This window comes from Alosa alosa, chromosome 15 (assembly GCF_017589495.1).
Source record: "Alosa alosa isolate M-15738 ecotype Scorff River chromosome 15, AALO_Geno_1.1, whole genome shotgun sequence".
Classification (NCBI taxonomy): domain Eukaryota; kingdom Metazoa; phylum Chordata; class Actinopteri; order Clupeiformes; family Clupeidae; genus Alosa; species Alosa alosa.
In genome coordinates, this window is record NC_063203.1 from 8386851 (window position 1) to 8403866 (window position 17016).

At 49.0% G+C, this 17016-nt stretch overlaps 1 protein-coding gene across 1 annotated transcript in view; it reads right to left on the bottom strand.

Annotated features, from left to right (window-relative positions):
- myo18ab (myosin XVIIIA b) overlaps positions 1-17016 on the bottom strand; it is a 107941-nt gene that overhangs the window by 35418 nt on the left and 55507 nt on the right. Inside the window, 12 exon segments of the mRNA XM_048265321.1 lie at positions 3115-3243; positions 6643-6708; positions 8283-8392; positions 8879-9116; positions 9473-9659; positions 10261-10420; positions 10830-10971; positions 13098-13184; positions 13835-14027; positions 14456-14546; positions 15038-15211; positions 16187-16198. Of these exon segments, the coding sequence (XP_048121278.1) occupies positions 3115-3243; positions 6643-6708; positions 8283-8392; positions 8879-9116; positions 9473-9659; positions 10261-10420; positions 10830-10971; positions 13098-13184; positions 13835-14027; positions 14456-14546; positions 15038-15211; positions 16187-16198 (1589 nt within the window).

Here is a 17016-nt window from a genome sequence, read left to right on the forward strand (position 1 = left end):
ATGGCTTCTCTCCCGTGCTCCAATTGAAATTTGTCACGCCGTGAGAGAGCCTTAGCCTTCCGCAAAAATCAGAGGCGCTCGGTAATAGCTCGCCATGCCATATGTAATAGACCTCATTGGCAACGCTTTTGGCCCGGGACAAATGTTGCAAACAGCCGCCCAAAACAGCTTTGTGGGGAAAGAATGGAAGGAGAGGCAGGCAGGAGAGGAGAGGAGTGCCTCATCAGAGGGGTGGCTGGTGGCTCAATGGGCCGGGGAGCCTATTTTTGGGCCTGGCGAGGTGGCGCGTTTCAGGGAGGCTTGGGAAAGTGATGGACAGTCATAGCCACAGGTCAGGTGTACATGTTTGGCATTATGGCATGTACCCAACACCCAGCGGACTGCATTAGGGGGAGGAGAAGTGATGAAAAGAAGTGATGTTTCCCTACTCAATCACACACACACACACACACACACACACACACACACACACACAGCTGGCTTAGTAGAGTCTAGGAGTCTCTGCCTTTCGGAAATGATTTAATTAGACACAAGCCATGGGATCAGGCACAGGGGTGGATATTCCCAGGGAACTCCACTTCAGCACGGCGCACTTTCTGACGGTTGTCACTGAAACAGGCGCGTGTAAAAGGGAGAGACAGTGGCTGGGAGCATCAAAGTGGGCATGGAAGCTCCTTTTATTCTGCTCGTCCCCTGGGGCAAGGCCCACTTTTTCGGGCGGGGAAAGGCTTTGAAAGCACCCCACTGCGGGGGCTGCCACATTCTCAGGATCAGGCTTTACGGAGCAACAAATGGTCTTACCCCCCTTGCATCACCTCAATCCACCCGCCCACCCCAAGCGCTATCAATCTCGAGGAGGGCAAATTGATCTTACATTCTGCCAGAAGTCATATCTAAAAGGATATCAGGAAGCAGTTCCTGCCAGGCTCAGAGAACCTCTGAATAGACAACAATGTCCCTTTCCCATGAAACACACTCACACGCACATACACACACACACACACACACTTACACACACACACAAACTTGACGCACTACCCGTCCCTGAGCTATGCGAGGAGAAAGCTCTGAATGTGCCAAAGTGATGTCACCTTTAAAGGCCATCTGCATGACGTGTAGGTGACACGCCGTTGCTAATGGTGCAAGAACATGCCAGTTCTACAGCTCAACAGCCTCCAAAGCATTTAGCACTGTGCAGCAAACTCGCCTTGTCAAGTATTCCAGTGCAGAGAAGAACTTAAAGTACCCGATGGCCTTTTCCATTTAAAAGTCTAAAAGGTCCTCTCAACAACATAACAGTCTTAGAAAGTTTGGAAGTTTGACTTGAGATTTAGGCTTTTTTTAACCAAGAAGGATGTAGAAATTCTGACTATTCACTTCTAAGCAGTGAAATTCAAAAGCTGACATTTTAAATGCACAGGGATTGCCCTAATGAAACCTGATGTGCTAATACATAAAAGCTCTTCTTGACTACATGGCCCTGGTCTAGACGGCCTTAAATAAGCTGTGGGCTTCGTATCAGCCAGTCTCTTTGAAAAAACATGTCATTAGAGCCATGGCTGAGATTTTGACTTTTACACCCAAACGGCATTTCATTAGCCACGTCTGAGGGAAGCAGCCCTGTTTAAAAACTCAGCACCTTCCTCTGCTTCCTCCAACCCTGCAGCCTGCATGAACATCAGTCAGCAGCAGCCACCATCTCCAGTACTTACGACCACAGTGACAAGCTCCCAGTGATTAAAAACCTCCAGGATCTCCAGTCAAAACCAAGCAGAGGCTGGGAACGGCAGCCGTCATGAAGAAAGGTATTTCGCAGAGCCGAGTGGGAGAGTTGAAGAGAGTCGCAGGTTGGAGTCCGAGAGAGAAAAAGAAGCTGGGTAGCTTCTGGTGACGCCGACAGTTGGAGCATCAGAGGGACCCTCAGGCCAGGTCAGTTAGTCCCCATTCAGCTCTGGGGCAGATGTTTACCCTGGTTCCGGCTCACTGGGGAGTGGCCATGCTGCTGATGTCCTTGCACAGGCTGCTGCCGCCCAGTTCACCCTCAAGCAGGCTAGCCGCGGTCCCACTGCCAGCGCTAATGGAACCGCTCCAAACCAGCTCAGGCACGATAGGCGGGCCAGGCCTTCAACACCCCCCCCCAGCACACTAGTGCTAAAGCTGAGGGGCAGTGAACACTGAGACAGAGGACAGGGGGCAGTGGGGTGGGTGGGTGCAGGAAAGAGTGGACAGAGAGGGAGAGTTAGACAGATATAGAGAGAGATGGGGGGAGAGAGAGAGAGAACAGAGAGAGGAGAGCACGGGGACAGGGAGGGCCAGGATAGGGCAAGTTAAACAAGTCAAGAGCAGAGAGAATGGAGAGAGAGGAAGAAAGAGAGGGAAATAAGAGAGAGGCAGAGAGAAAGAGAGAGAGAGAATGACAGAGATTGAGAGAATGAGAGCGGGAGAATGGAAAAAAAAATAATGGACAGAGCGTGAGGGCAGGGGGTGGGAGTGGAGGGCAGCGTTTGCGCTGCGGGGCAATCGATAGGGCCCTGATGGAGGGGACCCAGCGGAGGCAGCGAATCCCACGAGAGCAGCGGATTGAACACTATCGGCCCGCTCAGGACACCCGGCAGAGAGAGAGGGAGATAGAGAGATGGTGAAGTGAGATAGAGAGAGAGAGAGAGAGAGAGAGAGAGAGAGAGAGAAAGAGAAGATAGAGGGGGATGGGGTGAGGTATCATGAAATTCTGATGGACTGTACTCCGGGACATTCAGGGTGAAAACTGAAAAGGAGAACGCTCGCAGGGAACACTTAAAATGGAGATCAGCCCGCTAGAACTTTGGAGAGTGCGTCACACATCTCAACAACCTTGTAACGACGTCTGACAAAAAAGGAACACTAAGCTGCTCAATAACAAAAAGTATAAAGGATAACTTCAGGAGAGGAAAATAAATATTAAAACGCGGAGGCAGAGCAGAATGAAATGCATCTTCCCACTACCAAAACACACAGCGGCGGAAGAAGTATTTCAAGTATTTCATTAGAATTGCAAATGCTAACGGAGACTCTGGCGAGGAGCGTCAGGAGTGGGCGTGTTGGGTGTGTTGGTGCGTGCTGCGCATACCGACTCACCTTGCGCTTCTTGAAGGACTGTCTGGCCAGGTAGCCCCGGCAGGCCGCCTGGAAGAGGGTGATGTTCCGCCGGGTCTGGATGTCTCTCTGCTCCTCCAGCTTAGCCAGGACCCCTGCCCTAAAGAACACCTGAGAGAGGGAGAGAGAGAGGGATGAAGGATTGAGAGAGAGAGAGAGAGAGAGAGAGAGAGACAGAGAGAGAAAGACAGAGAGAGAGATATACAACGGTCACATTCGTTGACCCTGACTTGGGTTAAAATTCAAACCACACACTAATCATCACCCCTGAAGGTCACAATGCACATTTGTTGTGAACAAGAGTTGCACTTGTCTGAGTTTCCTCACTGTGGCATTTAAGAAGTTGTGGGCCCTGAACCGTGGTAAATAGAAGTGTTAACGCGTGTCGAAATTACAGAATTTTCAATCCATTTGTTTCTACCTCTGACTTTCCCTACTAGCTCCTGCAGAGCTAAACAAAACCAAGGAGCCACTGTAATTACAAAGACTACTGGGACTTTGAGGCCAGCACATTCAGTATCAACAGACCACATTCACAGGTTCCGCATTGCTTGTTCTTCAATGATGAAAAGAGTAGAGGTTTTGTTTATGTAAAAGGGGAAAAAAGAGCACTTATAGGAACCTTCTGTTTTGTCTTATCTAACCAGAATTATTTTTTTTAGACAGTTGGCTCATGCCATCACTCCTTTTGCCCATCCCAAATGTCACTGTTGATGAGTTTGACACTGGAAACTTTGCCATCGGAGAGTGAAAACGATGTGTCGGGAGCTCGGAGCCGAGAGTTAACAACAAGCAAAGTGGGGCAGTGGCTGTCGCCGTGCAAAGACTTTCTGAGCTAATGGAAGGATGGTGATGGGTTGCGATTGGGCTCCTCATCCCCAGCCGCGGTGCACTGCGGCGGCGTCGGGATCTCTCTCCCACATCAAAGGGAGCCGAGGCTGCCGCCCGAACATCACTGCTCTCCACTGGCGGCCGCTTTCATGTGAACAGCCCCCGCAAAAAAAACTCAGATCAGACCGCAATGAAAAACACCACCGAGCATTACGAAACTCCCCGATCCATAGCGCGGCTGAATCGGTATTGATCCAACCCAGGGCACTACCAATGGATGCACCGCTGGCAACCCCTGTCGCCCGCGGGAAGAATGGATAAAAAAATGAATTAACTAACTAAAAAAAAAAAATATATGTTTGCCTCGTTCACATATCCCTGACCATTTCGTCCACAGCACTTAGCAAATTACAGCCCGTTTCCGATCGCCGGGTGCAGGGCCAGGCAGGAGAGCAGGAGAGCCAGCCGCTGCAGGAATCATTTGCCTGCAGGCCACTTCTTAAAGTAGGTGAGCAATTTAATTTCTTCTTCCACAACCCCCCCACCCCCACCCCACACACACACACACACACACTTCCTTGCCCCTCGAGGATGGATTAGAAAAACTGAGTGTCTGTGAAAATATATTTGTATGGTACACGACGTGCAGGATCGCTGCAAAACGAGTGCGGCGCTTTCAAGCTCAGGTTGGGGGAGAGATTACATCATCTCTGTGAAGCTGAGAGATAGAGAGAGATAGAGAGAGAGAGAGAGAGAGAGAGAGAGAGAAAGAAAGAAAATGAGAGAAAGTGAATACTTTTTTTCCCCCAGTCTGATAGAACACTGATCCATCGCCCACGCTCGACAAGTTCATGATGAAATCACGCCGCAATGTGGATGTTGTGTGCGTACAAGCATGCGTGCTGTGTGTGTGTGTGTGTGTGTGTGTGTGTGTGTGTCATTGGTGAGGCAGAGGAGAGTGGGACTTTCTTATTACCAGCCGTGCCCTCCAGCATTCATATCACACGCTGCTGGTGCGTGGGCGCAGCCGAGATTGGGCTGCTTTGTTCTGCCATCCCCAAGCAGAAGGTCAGGTCCAGTCATCCGCGTCGAAAAGGTCCCCTCGCCACGGGTCGTAGGGTGCCCCCACCCCCTCTCCATGGCTACGGAGAGAGCCTGGAACATTCCTGGCTGAGGCCGGGGCAGAACACACCGCAGGGTTCAGAGGCTGTCGGGTCAGCGAAGGGCAGGGCTCTCGACCATTGAGAGTGCTCGATTCGACGCGTGTTTGGCAGACACAACTTCAAAAGCCCAGGTCAAAGGTCAGTCAACGATCAGAGTTTTCTGAAGTTTCTACTGGCTGCAGGGCTAGTTGACTGTGCTTTAATTTGCAGCAAGCCTCAGGCAATCTGTCGACATGTATTTAAAAAGACCCATAACTCCCTTAAAAAAACACTTGCATCTCCTAAAAATCATTCGAATTTGCATGGGATTCCTCAGCGCTGTCCGATCACCCGCTGTCCTTCCTTGCCCCGGCATCTTTCCCCCACCAAACTTTGGCTTATCAACTATTAAATCAGTCGGTTGTTCCACTGGTGCTCTCTCCCTCATTCTAGCCCCCTTCTTCCCCCGAAGCTGCCATTCTCCTTCCGGGAGCGCCGGCGTTTGCGGCTGATTAGTGTTTGTTGTGGTTTATCGGCTTGTGCCAAGGTGGAGAGCGCTCCGAATGGGGGAGAAAAAAAAAAGTGAGCCGACGGCTGCCAAAATCAATTGCTCCTCTGCGCAGGAAGAAAAGGCAACAACAACAACAACAACAACCGAGAGAGAGAGAGAGAGAGAGAGAGAGAGAGAGAGAGAGAGAGAGAGAGAGAGAGAGAGGCGCAGACTCTGCTTTAATTGTGGAACTGAGGGAGGTGGGGCTGAGGGTGGAGGGGTGCTTGAGGAAGCCCGGAGAGTGTGACAGCCACCCCTCCAGGCCTCACTGAAAGTCCTGGGGGGTGGAGGGGGCGGTTGTGGGGCTCTGGAGATAGGCAGGCATGGGAGGGCTGGTGGGCTTAATTGTCTCCATCGCTCCGAGTGGTTCGCCAACGAGGGCTGCCAACTCACACTTCCAAGCCACCAACAGGAATGACAAGCTGGTGTGTGTTTGTGAGTGTGTGTGTGTGTGTGTGTGTGTGTGTGTGTGTGTGTGTGTGTGTGTGTGTGTGTGTGTGTGGGGACTGCTGGCCCTTGAAAAAAAAAAAAAAAAAAGCCGCAAACAATGAGGGAAGATGAGATGGCCTCCTGGCCGGGGCCTGCCCTCAGTGCTGCCCAGTGGATTGCCGCTCCAGCGAACCCTGTCCTCTGTCACTCTAAGCACGGAACGCATCACCATGAAATGCCACAGTGCAATCTAAATGGAAATGACACCATCTGTCTCCTACAAACTCCCAACCACGACACCCCACATTTCGTTAAATTACTGCCATATATATAGAAACTACAACCGTACACCCAAATCAATAATATCGACTATGTCTATATGTCTGCAGTCTGTAGGGATGCGTGGATTGCGAGAATGCTATTAGGAGTGATGAGCGCAGTCCCTGCATGTAACAATGAAAATGAACACAAGCTGAATCAGTAGAGTGGCGCATCATGAGCGGTGATGATTAACGAGACCCAGTACCGTTCCAGCCGGCGGAGGCCTTGCTTACTCACCCGACTCAGTCCCATATGATAGCTGCTCTTCTCCAGCTCCAGGGACTCCAGCAGCTCCTGCACCGCCTGCAACAGACGAGAAGGATCGGTCAGTCAGGAGGACTCGCTGATGGACAGACACGCGGGCAGATGAAGGGATAAAGAGTGATGATGAGATAAAGGCAGGAGACAGATGGAGGGATGGAAGGAGGAGAGAGAGGGATGAACGGAGAGGCAAACAGACAGATATTTTAGACGGACAGACGGCGACAGAGTCTCAAAGAGTCTGTGCGTGGCGCCATGGCAACAGCATCTGCTGACATCCTGTTTGCCGAGTTCACCTGCGCTGAGGGATTTCAGGGGACAAACACAGCAGCGCCAACTGGGAATAGAAATGCCAGGCTGCTCTAACGGCAGTGCGCCAAAGATGTGGCCGACCCCGTGCTTACCCTTTCTGGACCTGGCATCGTAAAACCCAGCGCTCCTGTGGCCCACAACAAGTGGGCGAATGGCCAAATGGGCGGCTAAGGTTCAGCTGCAAGCCTTAGGTTTGAGGATGGGCTGTAAACATTGCAGCAGCACAGGGCAGCAGCAGTGCTGAGAGGGAGGCTTGTAAGGTTGGAGCAGGAGGCACTAGGTGGGTGACTGGTAGGTGAGCGGGTCCAGCCCAGCTGCTTCAGGGGCTGGGAGACCGTCTGGCTTCCCTGGAGCTCCCTACAGTACGTAGGCGCTGTCTGGAGACGAGCCCACAAAGAAACTCTCCAACACGCTGCCTGACAGGGGAGATACTTTACTCTAACTTCGGTTTCCCTGTTCTCCCTCCCCCAGTATCTTTCTCTAACTATCTAGCACACGATCTAGGACTTTAGCCAGACACAATTTGACTTCAGATTTGCTATAACCCTGATGCACTGGGAGCAATAACCACTGCCACATAAACATACTCCCTTGCAGAATTCTTCTGCTGGGTAGACACTTCTGTATAAATGCTTATTCATTTCAATTCTCTAGTGATGCTTTAGAGTTCATTCTGTACATGTACACCTTTCATCACCATTTTGCTCTGGCCTGGCATACAGTACACTCCCACTGAATGTGCCACCGCTAAGCACATTTGCACTGTGGGGAGAGAACTGCACAGAGAAACTTGAAAAGGTCAACTGTGGCTAAGTCAATACGGCTAATTCCTCTCATAAATCATCCCCCCCCCCCCCCCCAATTTGTGAGTCCCAAGGCTTTCATTGATCCACACAAAAGGGATTGAAGCAGGGTGGGCGTTTTTTCCCCCCGTCTTGCAGATGCAGCTGGATGCAGGGTGTGAAGTCTGCAGGCCTGCCTGTGCCTGACCCCCTGATTAAGAGGGCTTTATGGCTCTGTCACTGGGTGGCAGTGTTGGGATGAAGCAGGAGGGATCGTGTGGCGCAGTCCATTAATCAGCACAACAGGCCCCTCAGCCCTCAACACAGCCACAATCAATTACACAGCTGGGGCAGCTCCACCACAGGGAGAGAGAGAGAGAGAGAGAGAGATGGAGAGAGAGAGAGGGAGGGAGGGAGGGTGGGAGAGAGAGAGAGGGAGGGAGGGAGGGTGGGTGGGAATGAGGGGATGAATGGATGAGGGAGAGATGGAGAGAAGGTGGGGAATGGAAGGATGACACTCACTCGCTTCTCGTCGGTCACAATGAAGTTGCGTCCGTGCTTCTTGGTCAGATGGGGGGCCAGGACGTCGAAGCGCCTGCGGAACTCGGAGAAGACCAGGTGGTCAGGGTAACCTTGTGGTGACAGAGAGAGAGAGAGAGAGAGAGAGAGAGAGAGAAAATTGAGATAGAGAGACGTAAAGAGAAAGATAGGGGAGAGAGAGAGAGGACAAACACAGGGACGGTCAGCTGTGTGGTGTAATTCCGCGGAGTGACAAACACGCCTGCCCAACACTCAGTCACTCTGGCACCCTGACACCCACTTTCCCACAGTGACAGTGACAGTGACAGTGACAGTGACACCTACTCCGCTGATTGGGCCTCAGTCACTCCACAAAGGGCACTTGGCAAAATGAATCCACAGCTGCCTTTACAATCAAGGACACTTGTTCCGTGCACTGAATAGAGCCTTTTACACTTCATTACACATCTCGAGTGGACCTGCCGCAGCAGTGGACCCTCTCTCACACACCTCGCACTCTGTTAATGTGCGGATATTATTGCTAAAGCATCGTTATTATGATTGTTGCTAATGGCCGCCTGTCTCTACTTGCGCTGTACCTTGCCTGTAGATCCTCAGGGCGTCCAGCAACTTGGAGCCCCGGAGCTGCGCTCTCAGGAGGCCGACGTCCAGCTGCATCAGGCCCGTGTCGCAGCTCTCGCCGTGGGCCTCGGACTCACTGCCGCGGGGCGACGGGCCCCCGACCAGCTTCAGGTCCCCGCTCAGAGCGTCCGCTTTGGGCAGCAGGCAGTGGACAAAGTGCACCCTGGACCTCCTCACTGTGTCAATCAGCGCATCCTAGAGAGGCAGAGAACGGACACAATGACGATGATGATGATTGCTTACATATTTTGTTTGTTTGTTGCTTGTTGATATTTGTTTACAAATGTGACAGACCTTTCTGAAGTGAAAATAGGTAACAGACAACAAGTACAATTTTAAAACAAAAAGATTCTATAATAAACCTCAGAATAAGATGACTTCCTCCCAAGAGTGACGATCTTGCAAAAAAAGAAGCTATTTTTGACATTGAAGGTGCTCTAAACGGCTAAATAAAACACCACAGACACACACACAGTCAAACACAGAGTCAAACAATCAAACAGTGTCCACTATGCTGTGTTCTAGTTTGAGGGGACGTGTCCGAGGCCTACCACTTGAAGCTTGATCTGGATGCAGAGGGACTTCTTCTTGACGGCGGCCATGCCGGTGGTGAAGGTCTTCCTCATGCTGGTGGCGCGGCGCAGGGCCAGCTGGGAGCCACCCTCCAGGCCAGCGATGGAGCCCGACAGCACCGTGGCCCCGCCAGAGCGACCCATAAACAGGCCACTGATGTTCTTCCTGCGGGGGTGGAGGGAGAGAGGGGAAGAGAGAGAGAGAGAGAAAGAGAGAGAGAAGGATAAAAAAAGACAGAGTGGGAGATAGAGTGTGAGACAGAGAAACAGACGGAGGGAGGGAGGATAATTAGGAGAGAGAGAGAGAGAGAGAGAGAGAGAGAGAGAGAGAGAGAGAGAGAGAGAGAGAGAGAGAGAGAGAGAAAGAGAGAGAGAGACTGAGTATAAAAAGCCTTTTCATAAACCATTACATGAATCAAAAGCCACTGAAAAAGTTCCTGTGTAACTCCATACTTAATCAGTGTGCCACTAATGTGAAGGCATTACTGCTCTTCATCAAACTGCATAACTGATAGAAAAACAAGCGGGGGCACAGAGACACAGACAAGGTCAATTAAGAGTTTGTGAGAGCAATGCAAAAAATGAAAAACAAAAATGTGGAAAAGATTCTAACAGCACGCCACTAAACCATTTCAACACTGAACGTCACTGAGCATTCCAGTATGCCTCCACTACCATCTCTCAAACACGCATTCAGCGCATATAGCGCATAACAACACTCTCAAGGACATGAGCACTAAGGCTTCTCTGAGGTGCCGGCGGCTTACTTCTGGGAGTCCTGCAGAAGGGTGGCAGCATTCTGGGAGGCCGGGTTCTGCTTGGCGTGGCACAGCCAGCCCTGCATGTTGTACTCCACCCAGTCCGTGCCGTGCCCGTGGCCAAGCAGGAAGTGATGCGGCTTGTCGCTCTTCAGGAGGAGGGTGTTACCTAAGGATGACCAACATGCAGAGTCGTCTGTTATCCAATCATAATGAAATACTAAAATTGCAACAGTCTGTACATTGTGCCATGAAAAACATAACTTGTGATTGTGTGTTTACTGTTGTTGTCGTTTTGAGCAAAGATTGTAGAACGAGGCTCTATATTTGTTTTTGATGATGTTTTAATTGCTGTTCCCTTGTGTTGCAATAATGTTTTTACTCTGTAATTAACACCACAGCGTTACCATTTTTCATAGTACTTTCCAGCTGACACTGTCAGTGGGTGTTGAGAATACCAAGTGAGGACACTGTACATAATGTACTTTAGACTGGTATCAATGGTCAAGATGGAGATATATAAATGTCAGACTTACGATGAGGAGTGTGTGAGTGTGTGTGTGTGGTTGACCTCTGACCTTTGCCGTCTCCCTCTGAGGAGCCGTAGTAGCTGAAGAGTCTATCCAGCAGCGTCTCCTCTGAGCCGCCGGGCAGCACGGCCTCCTCCTCCATCAGCCACAGCAGTCCACGAGCCTCATCGGTGCGGGCCAACGTACGCACCTGACGCACACGTGCACACACACACACAAAGTCAACACTAGTAAGTAGTCACCACATTACTCACCACTAAATCCAGCCCTTTCGTCGCCCATTTACTTGTCAAGGTCAGCTGAATAGCTCATGCTGACCAGTATCACAATAGTCATTTTTTAGCACAGAGCTTCCCCAACAATCTGACTCACTCACACACACACACTACTGGTTAGTGCTTTGGACTTGTAACCGGAGGGTTGTCGGTTCGAACCCCGACCAGTAGGCACGGCTGAAGTGCCCTTGAGCAAGGCACCTAAGCCCTCACTGCTCCCCTCGAAGCCAGCTTGTTGTTGCAGGCAGCTCACTGCGCCGGGATTAGTGTGTGCTTCACCTCACTGTGTGCTGAGTGTGTTTCACTAATTCACGGATTGGGATAAATGCAGAGACCAAATTTCCCTCACGGGATCAAAAGAGTATATATACTTACTTATACACACACACACACACACACACACACCTACCTCTGGCTCATTATGTCACATAAAGACCCATACCAGACAGTTAGCTGCCAGAGTTCAGTACCAAGATAGCCCTCTGCTGTGTGTTTTGCCAGGGAAACGGGGTCAAGCAAGTGCCTCACTAACTCCAATAAATTAGAGATTTCCTAACGAGCTCCAAAAACAACGCTCAAGTCGCTTCATGAAAGCAATTATAATATTGGAAAGAAATATGGTCAGAGAGGGAGCAAGGGAAAAGACAGACAGAGAGAGAGAGAGAGAGAGAGAGAGAGAGAGAGAGAGAGAGGGAGGGATGAGCCATCACCCTTGGAATTCTCATTAGAGGCTAGTGCTAAGTAAGGCAGTTGGCGTTTTTTAAACCTTGCACTTTGACTGTCCATTTAAGCAATTAGTGCTTGTAATAGCTGCCATGTATTTTTTTACCCCCTCTCTCCTTCCACATCTTTTCCCCCAATATTATTGCGCTGACACTCAGCGAGAGCCTTTAAATCACAGTGGTTAAGGCATGCTGGTTGGGAGCCGCGGTTGAGAAATAAATGGGCTTTCGCCACGGTGGCTTAAAGCTGAAAATCTCCCGACTGCCTCTGGCTATTACGAATCATCACCGGCTCGAAGCCTGCTGTTCTCTGAGCAGTCCGCTAATGAAAATGTGCATTCGTCTCAAACGGGAAGCCTTTCAGCAGACGTCAATTATTGAAATAGACCCATATTTCAGCTAGCTCTTTCCATGTGAATCTTTTGTTTTTTTTGGCAAAACTGCATTTTTGTTAAATGTGATGGTATTCACAGTGTTTGCCATGTGATGGTAGTCAGCTGAGAGCAATGAGGAAGATATCTCTGTAATCTACAGTATTAGGCCTTCAAGATATCTGTGTACATAGGCTGAGTGTGTTCTTTTTTGTACTGAGTCTTGCAACCATGGGAACATATGCTTCCCCCCCCCCCCACTCTCATCCAAGTCATCACGTTATTCATGTTCCCCCCCACGGCCCATCAACCTGCCATCGCAATTTGGACAGAGTATTTTTCGCCTCGCCATTCAACGGGGTTCTTGCGGAACTCAATCTCCGTGAACTGGGATCTAATTACACTTGATGCCACGCTCCCTGCCCAGTGCACATAAATGCAAAAACATTTTGCCTGTGCCGCTGCTCATAAATAAACAAATTGAATCATTTTCGCACAGCGTGACTGAGAGCCTTTGACTACAAGCGAACGAACGATCTAGAGCAAGAACAAGAGAAAAGGGAGAAAGAGTGAGAGAGAGAGAGAGAGAGAGAGAGAGAGAGAGAGAGAGGGCGCAATCAAACTCCATTCTAATTAATATCTCTCCGCACTGGATGCATTCCAGAGCTAAGCGAGCTGAACGGAAAAACAATCAGAAAGTGGAGTAATTTGAGGGGAAAAATAATAATCACATAGGCTCCTCGCCGCGTCGTTGCACCACAAGCATGGATGCTCTCTCAACTTCGTTTGCAGCAAAGTTTGGGACCCCAAGCCGAAACAAATTCCAGGTTGTCCTTGATCTCTAATTATTTAATCTGAATTGTTGTGTAATGTATAAATCAGCAAAATGGAAGTGGAGGAGACAAACAAAAACATAAACAAATAAAAAAAAAACAAGTTGGTCCTTACCAGCGCTTGAGTTGAGGCTTGGTCTACAGCAGCTACAGACATAGATGTACTGAGCTCTATGTCATCTAACGCAAGCTCTATGTTTTCCTAGACAGGGACAAAGGTGGATTAGTCATCTAAATGATTGTGTGATTTCAAAAGTTACAGTTCAATTTTTGCCGAACTACTGATCTTATGAATATTCATTGGAACAAAAGGCCAGGACAGTATTTTTTCAGTCATGGATCTATGATATGCAACTGTTCCAGGGACACAAGGTCTTTTATTTGGAACATTTTGAAAACCTATTTGAAGTCAATATTTGTCTGCATGTAATAACTCTGTCAATGAAAATGATTTGGCCTGGCCCAAAACAATTAAGTTTAAAAGAAAAATCTGAATCACAAGGGGAAAGGTTCAATCACTCTTTTTCTGTAATTGATATTAAAAAATAATTATTGTTAAGTCATCAAGTACACACATAACAGTGAACTGACAATTTCATTTTCTTTATACGTGCATCCAATCAAGGATACATAAAAGACACATTAGTACAGGAAAACAAGAGCACAATTTTCATGCCTCTTTACAATTACTGTACATGTTTATTGTGAGTATGTTGTGTTTGTGTACGCATGTGTGTGTATGTGTGTGTATGTGTATGTGTGTGTGTGTGTGTGTGTGTGCGCATGATTGTGTGTGTGTGTGTGTGTGTGTGTGTGTGTGTGTGTGTGTGTGTATGTGCATGTGCGGGGTACCTCCTTGTAGCGCTCGAGCTCCTGCACAAAGGTGCGCTCGTGGAAGAGGGTCTGCAGCCGCTCCTGGGCGTAGTTGTGGCAGAGCTCCTCGAAGGTGGCGCCGCGCTCGCGCTTGGCAAGGCGAGGGTTCTGGAACCCTGGCGTGTCCACAATGAGCAGGGAACACAGGGAGTGCTGGCTCGCCTTCAGTGCTCTAGATCACAAATACACACACACACAAAAAAATGTTGGTGCACAGATTTACACAACAACTCATATATGCATAAACATGTACAAATACTTATTAATAAATACAAATAAGCAACCATGTGTTTATGTACATAATGTAATTATAAATAAACACACACACACACACACACACACCCACATGCATTATATTATCCACTGTGTGCGTCATTCAGAAGGACATGCTAAGGAACATATTTACTTCCTCCCTATCCCAACCTCTCCACATCTACTGCCTCACCCCTAATGGCACAGACATCACCTCCATTACTATTCTACAGAGCTGCGCCCGCAGCCAATCATGGCAGCAATTAGAGGTGCACATACTCACACACACACACTCATACACTCACAGACTCACACACACACTTCTGGGTGTGCTTGAACTGGACTGACCGGTTAACGAGGGAGATGACGAGAGTGAAGAGCTCAGAGTAGAGGGCTGATGCCATGGCCTCCAGACACTCCAGCGCCGTGCTCTTGGGTCCTGAGGAAGAGGGAGGGGGGGTTAGTTCAGAGGACCGCTAACCGTACGCTATCTGACTTGGATCATGAAGAGAGGTAGGGGGTTGCAGGAAACATAAAGAGAGAGAGAGAGAGATGGGGATAGAGAGACAGAGAGAGAGAGAGAAAGAGAGATATCTCTGAGAGTGTTCAGAGGATTGCTTACAATGGCGTTATGTGTAACATGGCTGATGCATGCTGTGCTGCTAATGGCTAGGTGAGAGAGTACCTGTTGGCTGAGAGGATGACTGGTGATTTGTAAACTAGTAATGGGTGAGCAAGAACCTGCGAGAGGAGCTATTGTGATGGATTCTTAACTAGGAGTCATACAACTGCTGAGAGCGTGAGAGACAGAGAGAGAGAGAGAGAGAGAGAGACAGAGAGAGAGACAGAGAGAGAGAGAGAGAGAGAGAGAGAGAGAGAGAGAGAGAGAGAGAGAGAGGGCAGTGGGAGGTGGTTGGTGTGTGGCGTTACCGGAGCTGTCCCCTGAGCCCAGGTCATCCGGTCCCCCGCGGAAGGATGCGGAGCGATGCAGGGTGCCCTTGGCCTGGTGCTTGAAGATGGAGGACGAGAGCTCCTCCAGGGTGCAGCCCAGCAGGTAGGCGGCCTTCTGCGCCCACTCGTGACGGGCAAACTGCTTCCGTCCGGCTGGGAGAGGAACATGTGCACAACACACCCTCGTTTACCGACAAGCCCCCACACACTTTCAGCAGCCCTTATTATCTCTTATTATGACTGACATTCAGCGGTTCAGAGACTGACAAAAAGGACAAGAAAACAGATTTCTCCCCCCCGATGAACTCATTGTGAGGACAAGCAATTATTCTGGGGCTTCTTTTTTTCCCCTTCCTCCGTAAACTTTGCCTGCTATTCTGAAGGATTCGATAATTAGGCGATGTCTGCGTGTTTTGATAACAGAGAAATGACTGTGCCATTTGGAAAAGCGGCAAGGGGTGTGAAAGCTCCTCCAGAAAACAAAAGTGTCTGTCTGTCTGACTGACTGAGTGTCGGGGAGCAGGGCTGGGAGCCGTTTCTCCCCACCTCTAATCGAAACGCTCACACGACAACCCAGCCCTGTCTGGGAAGAAAAGAGAGGCTGGAAATGACTGCAATCCAACAGAATGGTAAGGGAGGGGGGGAGAAAAAAAACCAACTAAACTTAAAGTGCCTCTGGGAGAAAATAAAGAAAATAAGTTTGGAGGATGGAGAGAAAAACTAAAGAAAACCAGCTTTGATTTTCTCTGCTGGTCTATATAACAGAGGCTGAGTGTAGAAGAAAGTGGACGACATGGGGAGACATCAGACGAACGGCTTTGAAAGACAACACAGCTGTGATTCCCCCACTAGTTTTTATCTCTGTGACAGACACCGCGACAGAAGCTGCGAGAAAGGGAGCCGCGCTGACGGGTGGGAGAGGACAAAGAGGCAAAATAATAAAAATGCTAATGACACAACGTCTGGCAATGACGATAACAGCGTTAAGCAATGAGACACACAAACAAGGAACAAATTGAAGTGTTTTGGGCTTGTTCTGGTGCTGTTAGTGTTGATGTTGTTGTTTACTTGTTGTTCTGTTGGTGGGGGTTTGGTGTTTGGTGGGTTTTCTTGTTGTTTTGTCATTACCTTCGTCTGCCTCTGCATTGAGGCCGAGCGACATGCAGCATGCAAGGGGAGAGAGAGAGACACACAGGAGAGGTTGGTTAGAGCACACGGGCCACCGCACAACAGCTGTAGTTTTTTTTTTTTTATCTGTGAAGGAAAAGACACGCACACAAACCCACATACACAGGATGGACGGAGTGCATTCACTCCGGTTAGTCAATATGATCAGGATGGAGAGGTGGATATGGGTGGGTGGGCATGTGTGATTCTGTGTGTGTGTGCGTGTGTGTGTGTTTGAATGTGTTGCAAGATGCATGAGAACTTCCATGCAAGTCAATAAACTCCTTGCTTTTGCTCCCTTTGTCATGTGTGAGACAGTCAAGTGTGGCAGTATGTTAATAGCACCCCCTGCTGGTAACAGGTAGCTTAATTTGACAGCAGGGAGGGAGCATCGGAACAGTTGTAAAATCACAGTAAAAAAATAAGGCTTCAAACATTTCCTGTATCTATATTTACATGACACTTAAGATATAAGAAAGTGTTTGTGTACAGTTCGGATCTCATCTGACATGATATTGCTCTTCTGTTATACAATATGACAGCTGTTATCAAAACACAGATATTGCATTGAGAGAGGGAGTTGATGCAACAAAAGTGTGTTGTAAGTTAATACCTGAATGGAGATGAGGTTAGAGATGAGAGAACACCGTATGGATGTCAGTAGTTAATGCATACAGTTAGATTGTATATATAGATGATGACAGGTGCAGTCACACAGAGAAAGAGCAATAACACATGTAGCTACACAGAACACACACACACACACACACACACACACACACGCACACAAA